The 17,594-nt window shown below is 43.3% G+C and overlaps 1 protein-coding gene across 1 annotated transcript in view; it reads right to left on the bottom strand.

The window, feature by feature from the left end:
- Positions 1-17,594, bottom strand: part of STS (steroid sulfatase) — a 166,497-nt gene that overhangs the window by 86,592 nt on the left and 62,311 nt on the right. The window contains exons 3-6 of the mRNA XM_044768186.2: positions 5,942-6,082; positions 2,856-2,977; positions 2,646-2,768; positions 761-1,184 (exon numbers count right to left, since the gene is read on the bottom strand). Coding sequence (XP_044624121.1) covers positions 761-1,184; positions 2,646-2,768; positions 2,856-2,977; positions 5,942-6,078 — 806 coding nt within the window. The 5' untranslated portion in view covers positions 6,079-6,082. The remainder of the gene's footprint in view (positions 1-760; positions 1,185-2,645; positions 2,769-2,855; positions 2,978-5,941; positions 6,083-17,594) is intronic.

Below are 17,594 nucleotides of genomic sequence, written 5' to 3'. Positions count from 1 at the left end.
ATTGGCAAAGCCACTCAAAGGAGAGCACACTGCATCCCAACTCCTTTCCGAGGCCACCCTGAAATCATACCCTATGCCCACAAGGTTAAAGTAAGAAACAAATTAACCAAAGTTTCTGAGCTTGTCTTGCAGAATGGCAAGGACATTGCAGATAAGGAAACGACTTGCTGACAACCTCCTTCAACCAAACATCATGCAAGTGCATTGAGCAACCAGAATGACCTATCAGTAAACTTTGCACGTCATAGGCCAAAAATCCACCACATGTAACACATGGAACTCCCCCAGATTTACATCTACGACCCATGAAGAAATATGAAAAACACTCATGCCTGTGCAGAGGACTCTGAAAACTTCAGCCCCTAACGCCCTCCTACTCCCTCCCTTCTACTCCCTACTTCCCTCATAAATATCCCCCACAAAAGCCACTAGAGGAGACTGATTTGAGAGCTTTGCTTCCTGTCTCCTTGCTTGGCTGCCCTGCAATAAAGTCCTTTCTTTCTGCTAAAGACCTTTGTCTCGGCATCTGATTCTTCTGGAGAGCATCGGGGAAAACGAACCTGCTTGTGGTTGCTAAAAACCCAACATGGGCCATTTCCTTTTCCATATCCCTCCTCCACAGAGCCTGGCGGCAGCCATCTACCAAGCATGGAAGGGGAAACGTGGCTAGAAGGAGCTCCCTGGTTCTTCCACCTCCATGGAAATACTGGAGCGTTACGTTTCATGGGAAGGCAGCATCAGCATAAGAGGCAATACCAACCGTCGTATGAACTCGGCCGCATCCTCCGTCAGCCTCTGCGTGAGGTGGTCGTAAGACAGGGGCTGCTGGGTAATCTCATGGTTCCTCATCAGAAAGCAGTTCAGGGGCCGGAAGTAATACAGGAAGCACACTACGAGGCCGAGTATCACGGCGGCCAGGAAGAGAAGGCAGAAGAAGACGAGGCCAGGTGTAGGGAGCAGCCCCAGGCACTTGAGCACCGCCAGGGTGAGGAGAGCGATGGCGATGAGCTGAAGAGGGACAGAGACCAGCACCCTGATGCCTGTGGTGAACACGGTGCCTTCTCCGGGCTTGCAGTCTCTCAGGTTGGTCACAGGGAGCCCGTGGAAATAATCGAAGCCATGGCTTAAAGGGTGGTGACAAAAGTCGGTTTTGTTGTGGCAGTTGGTCCCAAGGTGCCACTTCCCTGACAAGACAATTGGGTGGTATGTTTAGTCCCAACAAACACCCTGACTTAAACGTCAGCTTCTGATTCCCACATGCTGAAAAGCAAGATCTTTCTGCATATTTATGAGCAAAAGTCCTATTCGATAGGAACCCTACAGGTTTTCACTTCCTGTTCCACAAACAACTCACTCACTCTACCAGAAAACAAGAACTAATTTAGTGATAGGGAAATACAAAATAAAACAAAACAAAACACAAACACCTAACATATTTAATAGACAGGAGACAAAACTACCTTGAAAAACACAAGTTTTTCTGGGGCATATTTTTGTTTTTGCTGAGGAAGATTCACCCTGAGCTAACATCTGTGCCACTCTTCCTCTGTTTTCATGTGGGTTGCTGCCACAGCATGGCTGCGGACAAATGGTGTAGGTCCAAGCCCAGGAAGTGAACCCAGGCCACTGAAGTGGAGTGCTGAACTTAACCACTGGGCCACAGGGCTGGCCCCAGGGGCAGATGTTTCTTAAAGACATGTCCTTAAAATTAAAGTCTTAGAACCAACTTGATTTTGTTCCTTGAATGTTTAAAGTGGGAATGAATCCTTTCTCAAAAAATTAACCCCGAGGCATGAGGAGATCATACTCATAACACAGCAGTTATTTTAAATATCTATGAACATTTCTTATAAAATGTCAATTATACCACTAAATTAGTGTGTGCTTCACAAAAGAAAAAACGATGACGGTTTTATGACAAGATGTGGGAGGAAAGAGAATGGTCATTTTGCTCCTATGAGATTTTCTAGGATTCATCTGATGACCTGCAGATCCATGCTTACCAAGTAAAAAGGGAGAAGGCATCATCCCTGTCAATGGAATAAAATCCATGGGAACGTCAACTGAGACAAATTCTGACACAATTCGAGTATTGAAATGTAAAATAAAAAACTTTATCAATAGCCTGGTGTGTATATGCTGCTTTCTATGCTCTGTATGTGTGTACAATTATCTATGTATCTTTTTAACTATTATCTATCATCTGTCTCATCTGTGTATCTCATCCATCAGCCATCCATCCATCCATCCACCCACCCATCATCCATCCATCCATCCATTTCATTTATTGATCTGTCTCTATCACCTATCTCATCTATCTTTCCATCTATCCATACATCCATCTGTCCATCCATCTTTCATTATCATCTATCTGTCTCTTTCTCTCTCTATCCATCCATCTATACATACACACACACACACACACACATACATACACATACATATATAATGACACATATCTACACATACAAATAGCCCAGATAGGTGCATTGTATTTTAATTGAGAATTGAAATCATTTCTCCCCTACTTAATGTTGTGCCACTGTATCAGCAATGTCATCCTTAAGAAGCCTGCTCTCATGCCCTTCCCGCTCTCCCCCTCACACCACTCACACCCTCACCTCCCCCTCCTCAGCTGCCCATACCTATCAGAGCTGTTGAATAGCCTTGATTCTTCAGAAGCTTGGCGAATGTAATCTCACTGGTGGGAAGTCCTCCAGAAGAGGCTGAGAAGAGGAAAACTCCCACTTTGGACTGAGATGCCATTCCTGAAGCAGGAGAAATCGACCAGTAAGACAGGAGCTGGGGGATGCCTGAGGAGGATGACGGTCACAGTGATGGAGCCAGGAGGTTACCTGATCGGATGGGGTACCGGCCTGTCATGAAGGCTGCCCTGCTCGGTGTGCACAGGGGTGATGCTGCCAGGTGCTGAGTGAGTTTCACTCCCCCTTCAGCCAACCGATCAATATTGGGAGTCCTAGAACAAAAGAATCATGTCATTCAGGATGACCTTGAAAATGAAGCTTTCTCTGTGGTTTTTATACTGAGTGGCCTCTCAATAATCTGGGGAAATGAAGGTTGCAGGGGGTTGTGTGAGGTGGGAGAGAGGGGAGGAAAGGGAGAGGCAACACAGAACCAAGACTCAGAATGAGAAGAAAACCATGTTGAGGTTTAAATGATGCAGGTCTGAGATTTCTAGGGGGCCCACCCACACCCTCAGAGGGGTTAGCAGAGAGGAACCAAGTATTGAGAATGGGCTGCTGAGAGAAGAAAGGGGAGAGGAGGAAGAGTGAGATGGGTCAAGGCCTCATTCCTCCCCCACCCATGTCCCTCCAGTTACCTCTGTGCCCCCAAAAGAGAAAGCCCTGGGGAAAACTTGACTCCCTCTCTTCCCAACCACAGGCTAAGGGAGGCCCCCAACCATTTCTCACCAGCCTCTGCCTAATTTCCACATGACCCCAGGGAGAAAGGAATAATGGGACTCCATGGGTATTTACCAATGAACAGCAACAAATGGGTTAATATGGTCCAGGAAAAAGGGACACATGGTAATGTGAAAAAACAACATGCTGTGAATCACTCGCATGGTTTGTTGGCTCATGGTTTTTTACACTTAATAAATACTTATTTATGGGCTCACTTCTAGGATGACGCATTGAGCAAGACAAACTACCCTGGTGCCTTTTCTCCAGGAATGGATTGATGGATCATCTTAGGAACTCATTCCAGACTTCCTAGGCATTCAGAAACGAACGTGTTTCAGTTCTTGTACCACGCCAAGCTCCTATCCCATATCCTCCATTGGAAACCTCAGCCACTGACTCTTCTGCCAGGCTTGTCATCTTCCATCCTTCAGTTCTGGGCATAGATGGAATTCTCACGGGTCTCCTATGGTCTCCCTTGTCCTCTGGGAGGGGTCTGTTCCATGTGTAGGGCATCTGTCATACTTCCCTATCATGGCAGATTCCTCACTGTAAAAGGATGGCAAGCCTAATTTTTCTGCACCACAAGATGGTAGCCTGTGGAGTGGGAGCATGCTTCTTATTCATAGTGGCCCCACAGCCACCTTATGCATTAATGCACAGCTTGACAGGAAGATCTTTTCATTGCATTTGTAATGTCAAACTAATCTCCCATCTATGAGTTTCATTTATGCATTTAATTGTCAATATTTCCACTGTCAATATTTGGTTTTGCCTTAAATCACAAGATTTAGAAGGTTTAGAAAACTGAATCTGCCTGTGTGTTTGACTTAAACCTCCTATTGCCTACATTGGCCCAGCGGAAACATTTGACTACTTTGGGTGTGATGTTACAAAATATAAAATGAAAAACGTAATTCAGAAAGAACTGAAATTTAACATTAAGAGTAAGACAGATTTAGGGTAGATATTGACATGAATTCTTCCTTGGGATTTTATAGACTTTTTTTTCTTTTGATAATTGGTAGACATGGAACCTTAAAGGCTTGATTATAATTTTTTAATTAAGACATCTTAGTAGGAACAGTTATCTATTCTTTCAGTAAACTTTATTAATATTATATCTAATATTATATTAAAATTATATTTATTATTATATGATATTTAAAATAATATATAAGATGAAAAAAACCCAAATGGAAATTATGACCCTGACAAGAAAAATTAAATTACTAACAAAGTTTGTGTTGCAAATGTCAAAAAGTAAGATCTAAACTTTTTACAAAATGAGGCAAAATGTTGGGCAGAAAACATACATGGTCAATTAAAATTTTAAGAGAGCATTGAGTGCAAATCATATGCCTGCACCTGCTTTTACAAATCCAACAACTGTCCTAGGTAAGTGTAGATTTTAAAAATGACAAGCAACATTTGATGCGAAGATTCAGGTTGGAACTGATATATATTTGGCTATGTCTCGCGGGCCTCCTTCTCCTCAGAAGAATAATTTACTTAATTTTTGTTTGATCTGACACATAACGATGAAATACACATCCCAAGACAAATAGCCATGCTGCAAAGAAGATGAGGAGCCAGAGGAAATGGCATGAAAATAAATCAGTGTCCCATGGCACTTAGCAGTGGGTCCATCCCGGCTTCAGATAGTGATTATTCAGAGATCTTACGAGAAAATTCTAGTAAAAGCAAATGATCTCTTTCCCCATCCTCTCCTTTAGTTCAGTTTGTATTGATCATTTGTGACATGAAGCTCTTCACAGAACTACTTTTATCTTATGGTTTCCTCCTTCTTATAAAGAGAAAATGCAATGCTAATGCCAATATTCTCCTATACAAGAACTAACTTTCCTTTTTAAAACAAAGGGCCCTTAAAGTACTTCTTATGTTAAGTTGGTTCTATGCAGAGGGCTTAGAAAGCAAATGCCCTCCTCTGTCCCTAAGTCCAGCTCCCATTGTGTTTTTCCTACCTTTGCAGTCATCCCTGGCTGGTGAAAATTCTGCCATCATGCAACATGATGTGTGTCCCTGAGACATCTGTCCCCAGCCAGGGTGGCTGGCTGATGATTGAGAACAGCCTGGGCAAGGAAGGGAAGGAAGGTGTGGAGGGGAGAGTGAGTGTTTGACAAGCTGGGATGGGATGGGGCACCAACTGGAACAAAGTCAGAACAGAAGAGGGAAGAAAGGGAAGAAATAAGGGAGGATGTGAAAAAAGCAGCATAGTGGCGGCAAGCAAGAAACATTTATTACAAATATCTTCCTAGTGATCTGAGTTTATCCAACTGACTACACTTACTCAACCAGATAAAGTCACACCTGCCTTCCTAACGTCTAGATCCATATGCATCCATGTGAAGTCACACATCAAAGTGTGCAGTATGGAGGGTGTTAAATGTTTCCACATGGGCTGCGCTCGGTAGTTCTGTAAACGGGCGTTCACCGTCACTGGGGACTACTGCCTATGAACGAAGCCATGTGTTTACAGAGCAGCCATGTCACCCAACCTGAGGGTCTTGTTTCCATAGCACCCAGGATCTCCGATGCCAAGGTCATCAGCCATCAGCAGGACAAAGTTTGGCCTTGACGTTGCACAGCTCTGGGTCTCACACAGGAACAACAGCAGAAGCACAAGGATCCTCATCTTCCTGCAAAGGGCAAGGGGAAGAAAGAAGTGAAGGACACCGGCACGAGGTGGACCATTCACCTCCTTCTCTAGAACCTTCCTCCCTCCTTGCCCACACTTGAGAAGAGGGCATTCTTACAACCGGCCCACCCCGGACTATACATGCTCCAAAGACACACTAAGACGCATCAGGCAAAGAATTTTATCCTCTCTGTCCTGTGTGTTTGTTTCCAAAATAAACATTTCCTTTCCCGTAGATAGCAAGGACCTCTCAATTCTACCCTGGAGCAAAACATAAGTTCTATTGAGAAAAATGGAAACACAATCACTTCTCGCCGTCTCTTTATGGAAGGCGGGTTCTGCAATTAGCAAAAAGTTCTCTGTTTGAGCACTGGAAAGACAGGCATGTCATTACAATCAAATTTTCAATGTCACATCCTTTCTAAAATGAGCTATGAGTGTGGTGTAGGAGTTTTTTAACGGGAAACATAAAAACATAGGCAAACTTTTCAAAACTCAAGGAGCACGAGGTTCGTCGACTGGGCAGCTCTGGGTGCTGGCTCATAGGTCAGAGCACATGCACCCAAGGAAGGGAATCCAACCATCCTCGATGGCTGTCATCACAGTACACACTCACTGTGTGGCACGTCATTCCTTTCAGGAATAACAGGCTGGAGGAATTTGGGGGAGGATGGCGCTTGAGCACACACACCTGAAACCCTCTCTCCGATGCCCATAGAATTGTCAAGTGAATCTTAGAAGAGGAAGAGAGCTTGCAAGCATTTGAGCAGCTGGGGGACAGTGACATCCTCAGGCCCTATCACCTTGGCTGAATACAGGGCAGTTAAATGTCCATGAGGCCAGACTGAAGGGTACCCACCTGAGCTCTTCTGCTCACCCTGGGAGAACTCAGGACCTGGGGAAGTGAGGGAAGACCTTAGCAGAACCTACGGCATCAGAAACCCACGTGAATGGGAGGGGGCCGGACATGTGGGTCCCACTGGAGCTGTGGGGCTATGCCTGAGGCAACCGATGGCCACATGGAGCAGGAATCCCATGATGGTTTCGTCTGCATGCACCTGAGAAACCCATGTGGATGGTGCCTCAGAAGACACCTGACTGCCAAGCCAGGAGGCCTTCGCAGCCACCCCTATGCTGGTCCTCCCCATTCTCTTCCTCTGCTGCCTGTTCTCCACAATGCTCATCCTCGCCTGGCATGGCAGGTGGAATAACAGCCCTGTCCCCAAAGACATCTGTGCCTGAATCTCCGGATCCTGTGGATATGTTCCCTTACATGGCAAAAAGGAATTTGCAGATGGGATTAAAGATCTTGAGATGGAGAAACTATCCTGGATTGTCCAGTTGGCCCCAATACAATCATAGGTGTTCTTATAAGTGAGAGGCAGAGGGATATTAGGAGAGGAGGGTGACATGATGACAAAAGCAATGGAGAGAAAGGCAATGTGATGTGTGGCCATGAGCCAAGGAATATAGGCACCTCTAGAAGCTGGAACAGTCAAGGACACTGACTTTCCCCTAGAGCCTCCAGAAGGACCCAGCTCTGCTGACACCTTGGTTTTAGCCCCTTAGGACTCATTTCAGTCTTCTGACTTCCAGAACTGCAAGACAAACGGATTTGTGTTGTTCTAAGCCACCGACGTGGTTCTAGTTTGTTACAACATCATGGGAAACCAATTCACCTGGCCCATTAACCAGGTGTGTTGTGTTATGCGTGTGTTTGGTTCACTGCTCGATCCTACAACATAGAATTGTCCTTGGCACGTATCAGGCGTTCATGTTTTAGTCTCTGTCATGTTAGAGGCTTTGCTCAAATACCTGGAGTTCTCAGCAGTCTGCTCACATTTAAGAGTGGGACCCAGGAAGCTGGCTCAAAGGCCTGTAAGTGTGTGTGGGACTGTGGCCCGTCGCAGCCTTCAGCCTAGAGAGATCAGGTGGCAGGCTGGCTTTGGCCTTGAGAAATTCCAAATGTCAGGCCCTATGAGCCTTTTCTAGTAGGCTTGTTTCTCCACTGAGGAACCCCAATCCCCTGCTTGGGGTGTGGGTCCTTGGGGCTGGCTGCATTCTGGGGCTGCCGGAAGGGGAGGAGCTGACATGCCCTCCATTTGTGATAGAGAAGTTCATTAGTCTTCTCGTTCCAAACCCTCATTTTCCCTGTGGCCTGAGCTGGGCCTGATGTCCAGAGCCCCAAGCCATCCCAATGCACTTTCTCCAGAGAACCAGCCTGCTTCCTGCTGGGAGTGGGGGCGGTGGAGGGGGGGTTGCTGAGCCAGCTTCTTGCCCCCAACACCTCCCAGAGCCAAGTCTGAGATTTTACCTGCTCTGACCCTGAGACTAGGAGCCAGAACTCATCACTTTGTCTTTCTGTTCCTTGCTGGCTCTTGGAGCCCTTTTGGAGCACTGCTGTACCTCTGTTCTGTCTTTAAGCCTTGACTCTCACCGCTAGGTCTTAGCAGCACAAAGGGGTCTGTCAGCCTATGCACTGGCAGAACCATCTTGACCTTAGCCTTCATCTACTCTTACATCACTCTGGCCTGGCTCGCTGCCCACAGCTACCCTAGAGTCACAGACGCTGCCGGAATGCACTCCTCACTGAACACACTCTCTAACAGTACATAGTCAATATTTGTTGACTGAGCAAAGGAGTAAATAACCACTGACAACTTTGGCGGATGTAAGGGTGGAAGGCTGCTCTCCTCCCTAACTGGACGGTAGGCACCATGAGGGCAGTGCCTAGTTGAACGAGTGTCACAGAAAATGGCATGAAATCAAGAGCCAACGTTTACTTTTGATGTTGAATTAGAAATTCCTCATTCTAACTCAACCAAAGAGGTGATTAAGCAGGGCTGTGAGCCATTTTTTAAATGGTTGGAATGTTTTACAGGCAATAGAAGGATTCAAAAATTAGCACCCATCTCTAAATATAAAGTGAGACACACTCGATGTTTTGAAGATTACTAAAGGCACCCATTAGTAATGCCTATGAAACGCTTAGGGTTGACGCATCAGGGCTCCCTAAGTGGATTTAACGGCAAGCAAATCCATAACCAACACCGGTAACATAGAAAAGAAACGAGTATGCTTAATAACCTCCTGTCCCCATAAGAATGCCACGTGTAGCATTCACACCAGAGAAGGCGAGAGCCAGAATGCTGTGGGGGTGTGTTTCCAGCTAGCTAATATTTTCATTTTTCAGTTAATATAGAAAATAAATAAATATATGTTCTTATTTTAAAACTACAGTTGTCTGGGTGCTTGGTACACAACAGGCACTGTGCTTCTTCATCAGGTCACCTGTGTGACAAGGTAATGTGGGAACACATGTTTATTACGAGTCATGTTCAACTTGGCCGTCTTAGAGTTAGTCAGCAGGGTTTCTGAGCCTTGGCACTACTGCCAGTTGGGACTGGACAGGTCTCTGTTCTGGGGGGCCGTGCTGTTCACTGGAGGATGCTCAGCAGCACCCCTGGCCTCCACCCACTGAATACCTGTAGCATGCCCTCCCACCCTGAGCTGTAACACCAAAAATGTCTCCAGACATTGCCAAATGTCCCCTGGGGGACAACGTCACCCCCAGTTAAGAACCACCAAGTCAGTCCTAGCCTCTCACACTTCTGATCATCTGTGAAATTGTCTGTGAAATCATCACTTTTCTATATAACACAATTATGATCCACTTCCTTTGCTCTCATATGTGGGCAGCTTGGCTTCTATGGAATGATTCGAAACTCCAACCATTTGAGGAACCACGAATTTCTCCTTTGCACCCACAAGTACAACTTAAATGCTAACAGATAATGTTCCTTGGCCACAATATGCCCCAGCAGTTACGGAAGCCCTTAAATTCCTGTGCACAGGGACGATGATCTTGAAAAGGCTCTTCCAAGAGAAGGTTAGGCTCCGAGCATTGCTTCTCTCCCTTACCTGTTACTGATCTGTCACTGGTCCAGGTGGCACTTCTTTCCCTACCTTGACTTTTCGTCCTCAGTTACCCTCTCCAACGGTCATCTTGCCAGGTACCTTTCAGGACTCAGATCAAAGCATCCTTCCTCCCACGTATCGGAAATTTGGAGCAATACCTTCCCCTCTCTCTTGACCTACTTCCAATCCCCCCTCACCTCTCTCCCTTTCAAGGATCTTCCCTTTGCACAAACGCAAACTCAGCTCCCACTCTTCCCTTCCTCTAAAGATAACCAGGCAGAGAAATGTGACTTTTCAGCGTGCTCTTCTTGCCACCACTCTCTCCTGTTAATTCTCTCTTCGGTGGCTTTTATTCTCTGTTTGTCGGGGAGTAGAGGAACGAGTGGAGAATTCAGAGTCAGGGTCTGGCCCCAGCTCAGGCCAGCAGCTATGACCTCTTGGGCTTGAAGCATGATCTCCTTGTGCCTCACTCCCATCCATATTTACCGAGATGGCATCTCTGCCAAAGGCCAGTCAAGTGAGATGATGGAAATAAAAGGTTTCCATGAAATTAGGGTCTCAGAGAGATATCCGCACTCCCACATTCACTGCAGCATTATTCACAGAAGCCAAGATATGGAAACAACTTAAGTGTTCATCAACAGATGAATGGATAAAGATGTGATACATATATGCAATCGAATATTATTCAGCCATGAGAAAGAAGGAAATCCTGTCATTTGCGACAGCATGGATGGAGCTGGAGGACATTATGCTAAGGGATATAAGCCAGACAGAGAAAAATAACACTGTATGATTTCACTCATATGTGGAATCTAAAAAAAAAAAAAAAGTTTAAGTCATAGAACCAGAGAGTAAAATGGTGGTGGGTGGCCAGGGTTTGGGGGATAGGGCAATGGGGAGATGATGCTCAAAGGGTACAAAGTTTAAGTCATAACATGAATAAATTCTGGGGGGTCCAATGTACATACAACATAGTGACGGTAATTAATAATAATGTATTGTACATTTGAAATTAGCTAAAATGGTAGATCTTAAGTGTTTTTACCACACACACACAAACACAAAAAAGTAACTATGTGATGTCATGAATGTGTTAACTAACTTAATTGTAGTAATTGCTTTACAATGTATATGTATACCAAATCATCACATTTTTATTTTAAACATATACAATTTTACTTGTCACTTATATCTCAGTAGAGCTGGGGAAAAAAAAGAGAACAATCCCCTGCCTGCCCCCAAAGAAAGAGAAAGAAAAGGTTTCCAAAATGATAAAGTGCTAGACAAATGTAACTTGTTAGGAGTGTTTTAATCTATCTATACCTTTGCAACAAAAGCAATCCACTGACAATTCAACCAAATCCACTTCAATTCAACAAACGCTTATGGGGCAAAAAGCGGATAAAAGACACTGTGACAGTCTTGTGATGGTTTCATGGTTGAATGAGACACAGAATCGTCCTGCAAGGCTCTGACTGACCAAATGAGGGAATCCACAAGCACAGAGCCCACTAAAATGAGTGATGGAGTGAGAAATGTGGCTTCCACAGATGAGGTTTCAATCCTGGCTCCTCTGCTTGGGAGAGGTGAGATTGAGGGCCATCCACTTAGCCTCATGTCGGCAGTCTCTTTGGTAAAATGAGGATAATCATAATAACACCTTATAAGTATTACAGTGAAGATAAAATTATATACTCAGTACTATGATTAAATAAGGGAATCATAGTTAGGGGCCAATAGTTGTTAGTTGTAGTCATTATCAGCATTACTATTATAATTTTGTGTAGACTGTAATAAGTACACTAGTAAAATTTTAAACAAAGATGTGGAAGGCCAACCAAAAGATGGACTCAATGACAACCCTCCTGGTAGTCACATCTTATATAATCCCCTGCACTTGAGTGTGGCTGGACCTTGTGACTTGGTTCTAATGAACAGAAGATGGAAATAGTGATGGGACATCACTTCTGTGATTAGGTTGCAAAAGACTATGACTTCTGGGGCTGGCCCCGTGGCCGAGTGGTTAAGTTTGCGCGCTCCGCTGCAGGCGGCCCAGTGTTTCGTTGGTTCGAATCCTGGGCGCGTACGTGGCACTGCTCATCACACCACGCTGAGGCAGCGTCCCACATACCACAACGAAGAATATACAACTATGTACCGGGGGGCTTTGGGGAGAAAAAGGAAAAAAGTAAAATCTTAAAAAAAAAAAAAAAACAAAAAACTATGACTTCTGCCTTGCTAGCAGACTCTACCTCTTGCTGGATTTTGATGAAGTGAGCTGCTATGTTGGAGAGACCCCCGTGATGAGAAACTAAGGAGGCCCCAGCCAACAGCGAGCCAGGACATGAAGCTCTCAGTCGAACAGCCTACAAGAAACTGCCCTCAAGCATCTGAGCAACCGTGGAAACAGATCCTGCCTCTGTCAAACATTCAGATGAGGCCATCACCTTGGCCGGTACCTTGATCACAGCAGAAGAAACAGCTAAGTTATGCTCGGATTCCTGACCCACAGAGACTTGTGAGATAATGAATGTGTGTTGCTTTAAGCTGCTAAGTTTTGAGGTCATTTGTTACACAGCAGTAGATACTTGAAACAAAATACAGTAGCTTAAGATGGGAAGTTCAGTTGTGTTAATGAGGACTTGAAAAAAGCTTTCCACAGTAGTGTCTCAAAAGGTCATGCTGAATGTATTTTAAGAACATGCTTCATTAGTAATGAGTAGCCAGAATTTATATAAGAAATTTAAAGATACGTTGCTCAGCTCACCAACCATGCAAAAAATGAATTTTTGTTTTACAATTGAAAGTTGAAAATGCCAGGAATGGAAAAAAGTACTTATGATAGCCCAGAGGGATATGGTTGAAAGAGAGATTAAATGGAGCCAAATTCCATCTCTGTGTGAGTCTTAAGTAAAGTTTCACCCAAAACCCAGCTATTCAGAGACCTACTTTGGGCTACTATTGCTTTTATTATACACAAAAATTAAATCTGATTTTTTCGAATAAATTTTGTTGTGTCTTTACTTTTATTCTAAATGTATAGAAGAAAAAAATATAAGCCAACTGACTATTTGGAGAACCACTCAGGTCTTAGGTTTCTCTCCACAACCTTGTTGTGTAAATGGCTGAGCGTGCGGCATTCCCATGACTGCATGCCTTGGTGTTTTGTCTGTTTTTCCATACAAAACCCTCACTGTACAGTGGAGATAAGTCTCAAGAAATAGCAGGGGTCAGACATGGAGGGTGCTGTCAGCCCAATAAGGACATTTATCTTTGTCCAGAAGTGATGGGGAGACAGTGAAGATTTTAGTCTGGGGGGCACAGGAATTTTTGATTCACATTCTCAGACAGTCATTCTGCTACTCCGTGGAGGATGGATTGGGCAGAGGCTGGAGTGAATGTGAAGATAATGGCCATGACCATACAGAGATGTGGTACCCAGACTAGGTGGGGGCAGGTGGAAGAGAACAGAATGGATTTGAGATGCAATCACTAGCACTTGGTAATTGACTGGATGTGAGGTGTCAGAAAGAGAGGGCAGTCAATGATACTTCACCCTTGCTCTCTGGAAAGATACTGGGGCCATTAGCTGTGAAAGAGAACAGTGAAAACAGAAAATGTTTGGGGTTTAAGATTATGAATCTGCTCCAGGTCAACATGTCGCCATAGTAGGGATCAATTGTATACATGTGTGCTCCTTGGGAAAAATTCTTTCCAATTTTCTGTGCTTTTTGGTGAGAGAGTTAGTTTAGGTGCAGAACTTTTTTATTTATTTTTTTTATTTTTTATTTTTTTTTTTTCAAAATTGGGGTGAGTTTATTATGAGCCAGAGTGAGAATTATAACTCGGGAAGGCCTTAGAAGTTGTTCTGGAGAAGCGTGGGTTTTATATCTTTTTAGAACAAAGAACATACATTACACACACCCAGGATACATTTTCATCAGAATTTCAAAGAGGTGTTCAGTTGCAAATTAGCAGGTCAACAGAACCGTGATGTCAGGAAAGGGACTAATCCAAGTGTTACCAATAGGGTGTAGGAGGGGAAGTATGAATTCTTTTTTTTTTTTCCCTTAAGATTGGCACCTGAACTAACAACTGTTGCCAATCTTCTTTTTTTTCCTGCTTTTTCTCCCCAAATCCCCCCAGTACATAGTTGTATATTTTAGTTGTGGGTCCTGCTAGTTGTGGCATGTGGGACGCCACCTCAGCATGGCCTGATGAGTGGTGCCATGTCCGCACCCAGGATCCGAACTGGCGAAACCCTGGGCCGCCGAAGTGGAGTGCAAGAACTTAACCACTCAGCCACGGGGCCGGGCCAAGGATGCATTCTTGAGAGAGCGTATTCTTTAATGGTTAAGCAGATGTACTGTGTATGTTTGATAGGCCATAAGGCAGGCTTTTTAGTTCAAGCCGAATAAGTTTTGAACCTGAATAGTTACCCCATATACCTCAATATGTGAAAATCTCTTGTCAAACGCAAACTCTCTCTCTCACTCTGTCCTTATTTCTTTTTTTTTTTTTTTATTGTTATGATAGATTACAACCTTTTGAGATTTCAGTTGTACATTTTTGTTAGTCATATTGTGGGTACACCACTTCCCCCTCCGTACCCTCCCCCCACCCCCCCTTTTCCCTGGTAACCACCGATCAGATCTCCTTCTCAATATACTAATTTCCACCTATGAGTGGAGTCATATAGAGTTCGTCTTTCTCTGACTGACTTATTTCGCTTAACATAATGCCCTCGAGGTCCATCCACGTTGTTGTGAATGGGCCAATTTCGTCTTTTTTTATGGCTGAGTAGTATTCCATTGTGTATATATACCACATCTTCTTTATCCAATCATCAGTTTCTGGGCATGTAGGCTGGTTCCACGTGTTGGCTATTGTAAATAATGCTGCGATGAACATAGGGGTGCAACGGACTCTTGAGATATCTGATATCAGGTTCTTAGGATAGATACCCAGTAATGGGATGGCTGGGTCATAGGGTATTTCTATTTTTAACTTTTTGAGAAATCTCCATACTGTTTTCCATAGTGGCTGTACCAGTTTGCATTCCCACCAACAGTGTATGAGGGTTCCTCTTTCTCCACAACCTCTCCAACATTTGTCGTTCTTGGTTTTGGATGTTTTTGCCAATCTAACGGGGGTAAGGTGATATCTTAGTGTAGTTTTGATTTGCATTTCCCTGATGATTAGCGATGATGAACATCTTTTCATGTGTCTATTGGCCATATTCATATCTTCTTTTGAGAAATGTCTGTTCATGTCCTCTGCCCATTTTTTGATCGGGTTGTTTGTTTTTTTGTTGTTAAGCAGTGTGAGTTCTTTGTATATTATGGAGATTAACCCTTTGTCGGATAAGTGGCTTGTAAATATTTTTTCCCAATTAGTGAGCTGTTTTTTTGTTTCAATTCTGTTTTCCCTTGCCTTGAAGAAGCTCTTTAGTCTGATGAAGTCCCATTTGTTTATTCTTTCTATTGTTTCCCTCAACTGAGGAGTTACAGTGTCCGAAAAGATTCTTTTGAAACTGATGTCAAAGAGTGTACTGCCTATATTCTCTTCCAAAAGACTTATTGTCTCAGGCCTAATCTTTAGGTCTTTGATCCATTTTGAGTTTATTTTGGTGTGTGGTGAAAAAGAATGGTCGATTTTCAATCTTTTGCATGTGGCTGACCAGTTTTCCCAGCACCATTTGTTGAAGAGACTTTCTTTTCTCCATTGTAGGCCCTCTGCTCCTTTGTCGAAGATTAGCTGTCCATAGATGTGTGGTTTTATCTCTGGGCTTTCAATTCTGTTCCATTGATCTGTGGACCTGTTTTTGTACCAGTACCATGCTGTTTTGATCACTGTAGCTTTGTAGTATGTTTTGAAATCGGGGATTGTGATTCGGCCGGCTTTGTTTTTCTTGCTCAGGATTGCTTTAGCAATTCGCGGTCTTTTGTTGCCCCATATGAATTTTAGGATTGTTTGTTCAATTTCTGTGAAGAATGTTCTTGGGATTCTGATTGGGATAGCATTGAATCTGTATATTGCTTTAGGTAGTATGGACATTTTAACTATGTTTATTCTTCCAATCCATGTGCAAGGAATGTCTTTCCATCTCTTTATGTCATCGTCAATTTCTTTCAAGAAAGTCTTGTAGTTTTCATTGTATAGATCCTTCACTTCCTTGGTTAAGTTTATCCCAAGGTATTTTATTCTTTTCGTTTCGATTGTGAATGGGATAGAGTTCTTGAGTTCTTTTTCTGTTAGTTTATTGTTAGTGTATAGAAATGCTACTGATTTATGCACGTTAATTTTATACCCTGCTACTTTGCTGTAGTTGTTGATTATTTCTAATAGTTTTTCTGTGGATTCTTTGGGGTTTTCTATGTATAAGATCATGTCGTCTGCAAACAACGCGAGTTTTACTTCTTCATTACCTATTTGGATTCCTTTTATTTCTTTTTCCTGCCTAATTGCTCTGGCCAGCACCTCCAGTACTATGTTGAATAGGAGTGGTGAAAGTGGGCACCCTTGTCTTGTTCCTGTCCTCAGAGGGATGGCTTTCAGCTTTTGTCCGTTGAGTATGATGTTTGCTGTGGGTCTATCATATATGGCCTTTATTATGTTGAGGTACTTTCCTTCTATACCCATTTTACTGAGGGTCTTTATCATAAATGGGTGTTGGATCTTGTCGAATGCTTTCTCTGCATCTATTGAGATGATCATGTGGTTTTTGTCTTTCATTTTGTTGATGTAGTGTATCACATTGATTGACTTGCGGATGTTGAACCATCCCTGTGTCCCTGGTATAAATCCCACTTGATCATGGTGTATAATCTTTTTGATGTATTGCTGTAATCGGTTTGCCAAAATTTTGTTGAGGATTTTTGCATCTATGTTCATCAGTGATATCGGCCTGTAGTTCTCCTTCTTTGTGTTGTCCTTGTCAGGTTTGGGGATCAGAGTGATGTTGGCTTCATAGAATGTGTTAGGGAGTTCTCCATCTTTCTCAATTTTCTGGAACAGTTTGAGGAGAATGGGTATTAAGTCTTCTTTGAATGTTTGGTAGAATTCTCCAGAGAAGCCGTCTGGTCCTGGACTCTTGTTTTTGGGGAGGTTTTTGATTACCGTTTCTATTTCCTTACTTGTGATAGGTCTATTCAGATTCTCCATTTCTTCCTGATTCAGTTTGGGGAGATTGTAGGAGTCTAGGAATTTGTCCATTTCTTCCAGGTTGTTCAATTTGTTGGCATATAGTTTTTCATAGTATTCTCTTATGATCTCTTGTATTTCATTGGTATCTGTTGTGATTTCTCCTCTGTCATTCCTGATTTTATTAATTTGCGATTTCTCTCTTTTTTTCTTGGTGAGTCTGGCTAGGGGTTTGTCAATTTTGTTAATTCTTTCGAAGAACCAACTCTTTGTTTCATTGATCCTTTCTATTGTCTTTTTTGTTTCAATATTGTTTATTTCTGCTCTTATTTTTATTATTTCCCTCCTTCTACTGACTCTGGGCTTTGTTTGTTCTTCTTTTTCTAGTTCTGTTAGGTGTCGTTTGAGGTTGCTTACGTGAGCTTTTTCTTGTTTAGTGAGGTGAGCCT

The sequence above is a fragment of the Equus asinus genome, chromosome X (assembly GCF_041296235.1).
Source record: "Equus asinus isolate D_3611 breed Donkey chromosome X, EquAss-T2T_v2, whole genome shotgun sequence".
In the NCBI taxonomy this organism is placed as follows: domain Eukaryota; kingdom Metazoa; phylum Chordata; class Mammalia; order Perissodactyla; family Equidae; genus Equus; species Equus asinus.
The sequence above is the reverse complement of the archived record's forward strand: the minus strand, read 5'-3'. Positions and strand labels throughout refer to the sequence as shown.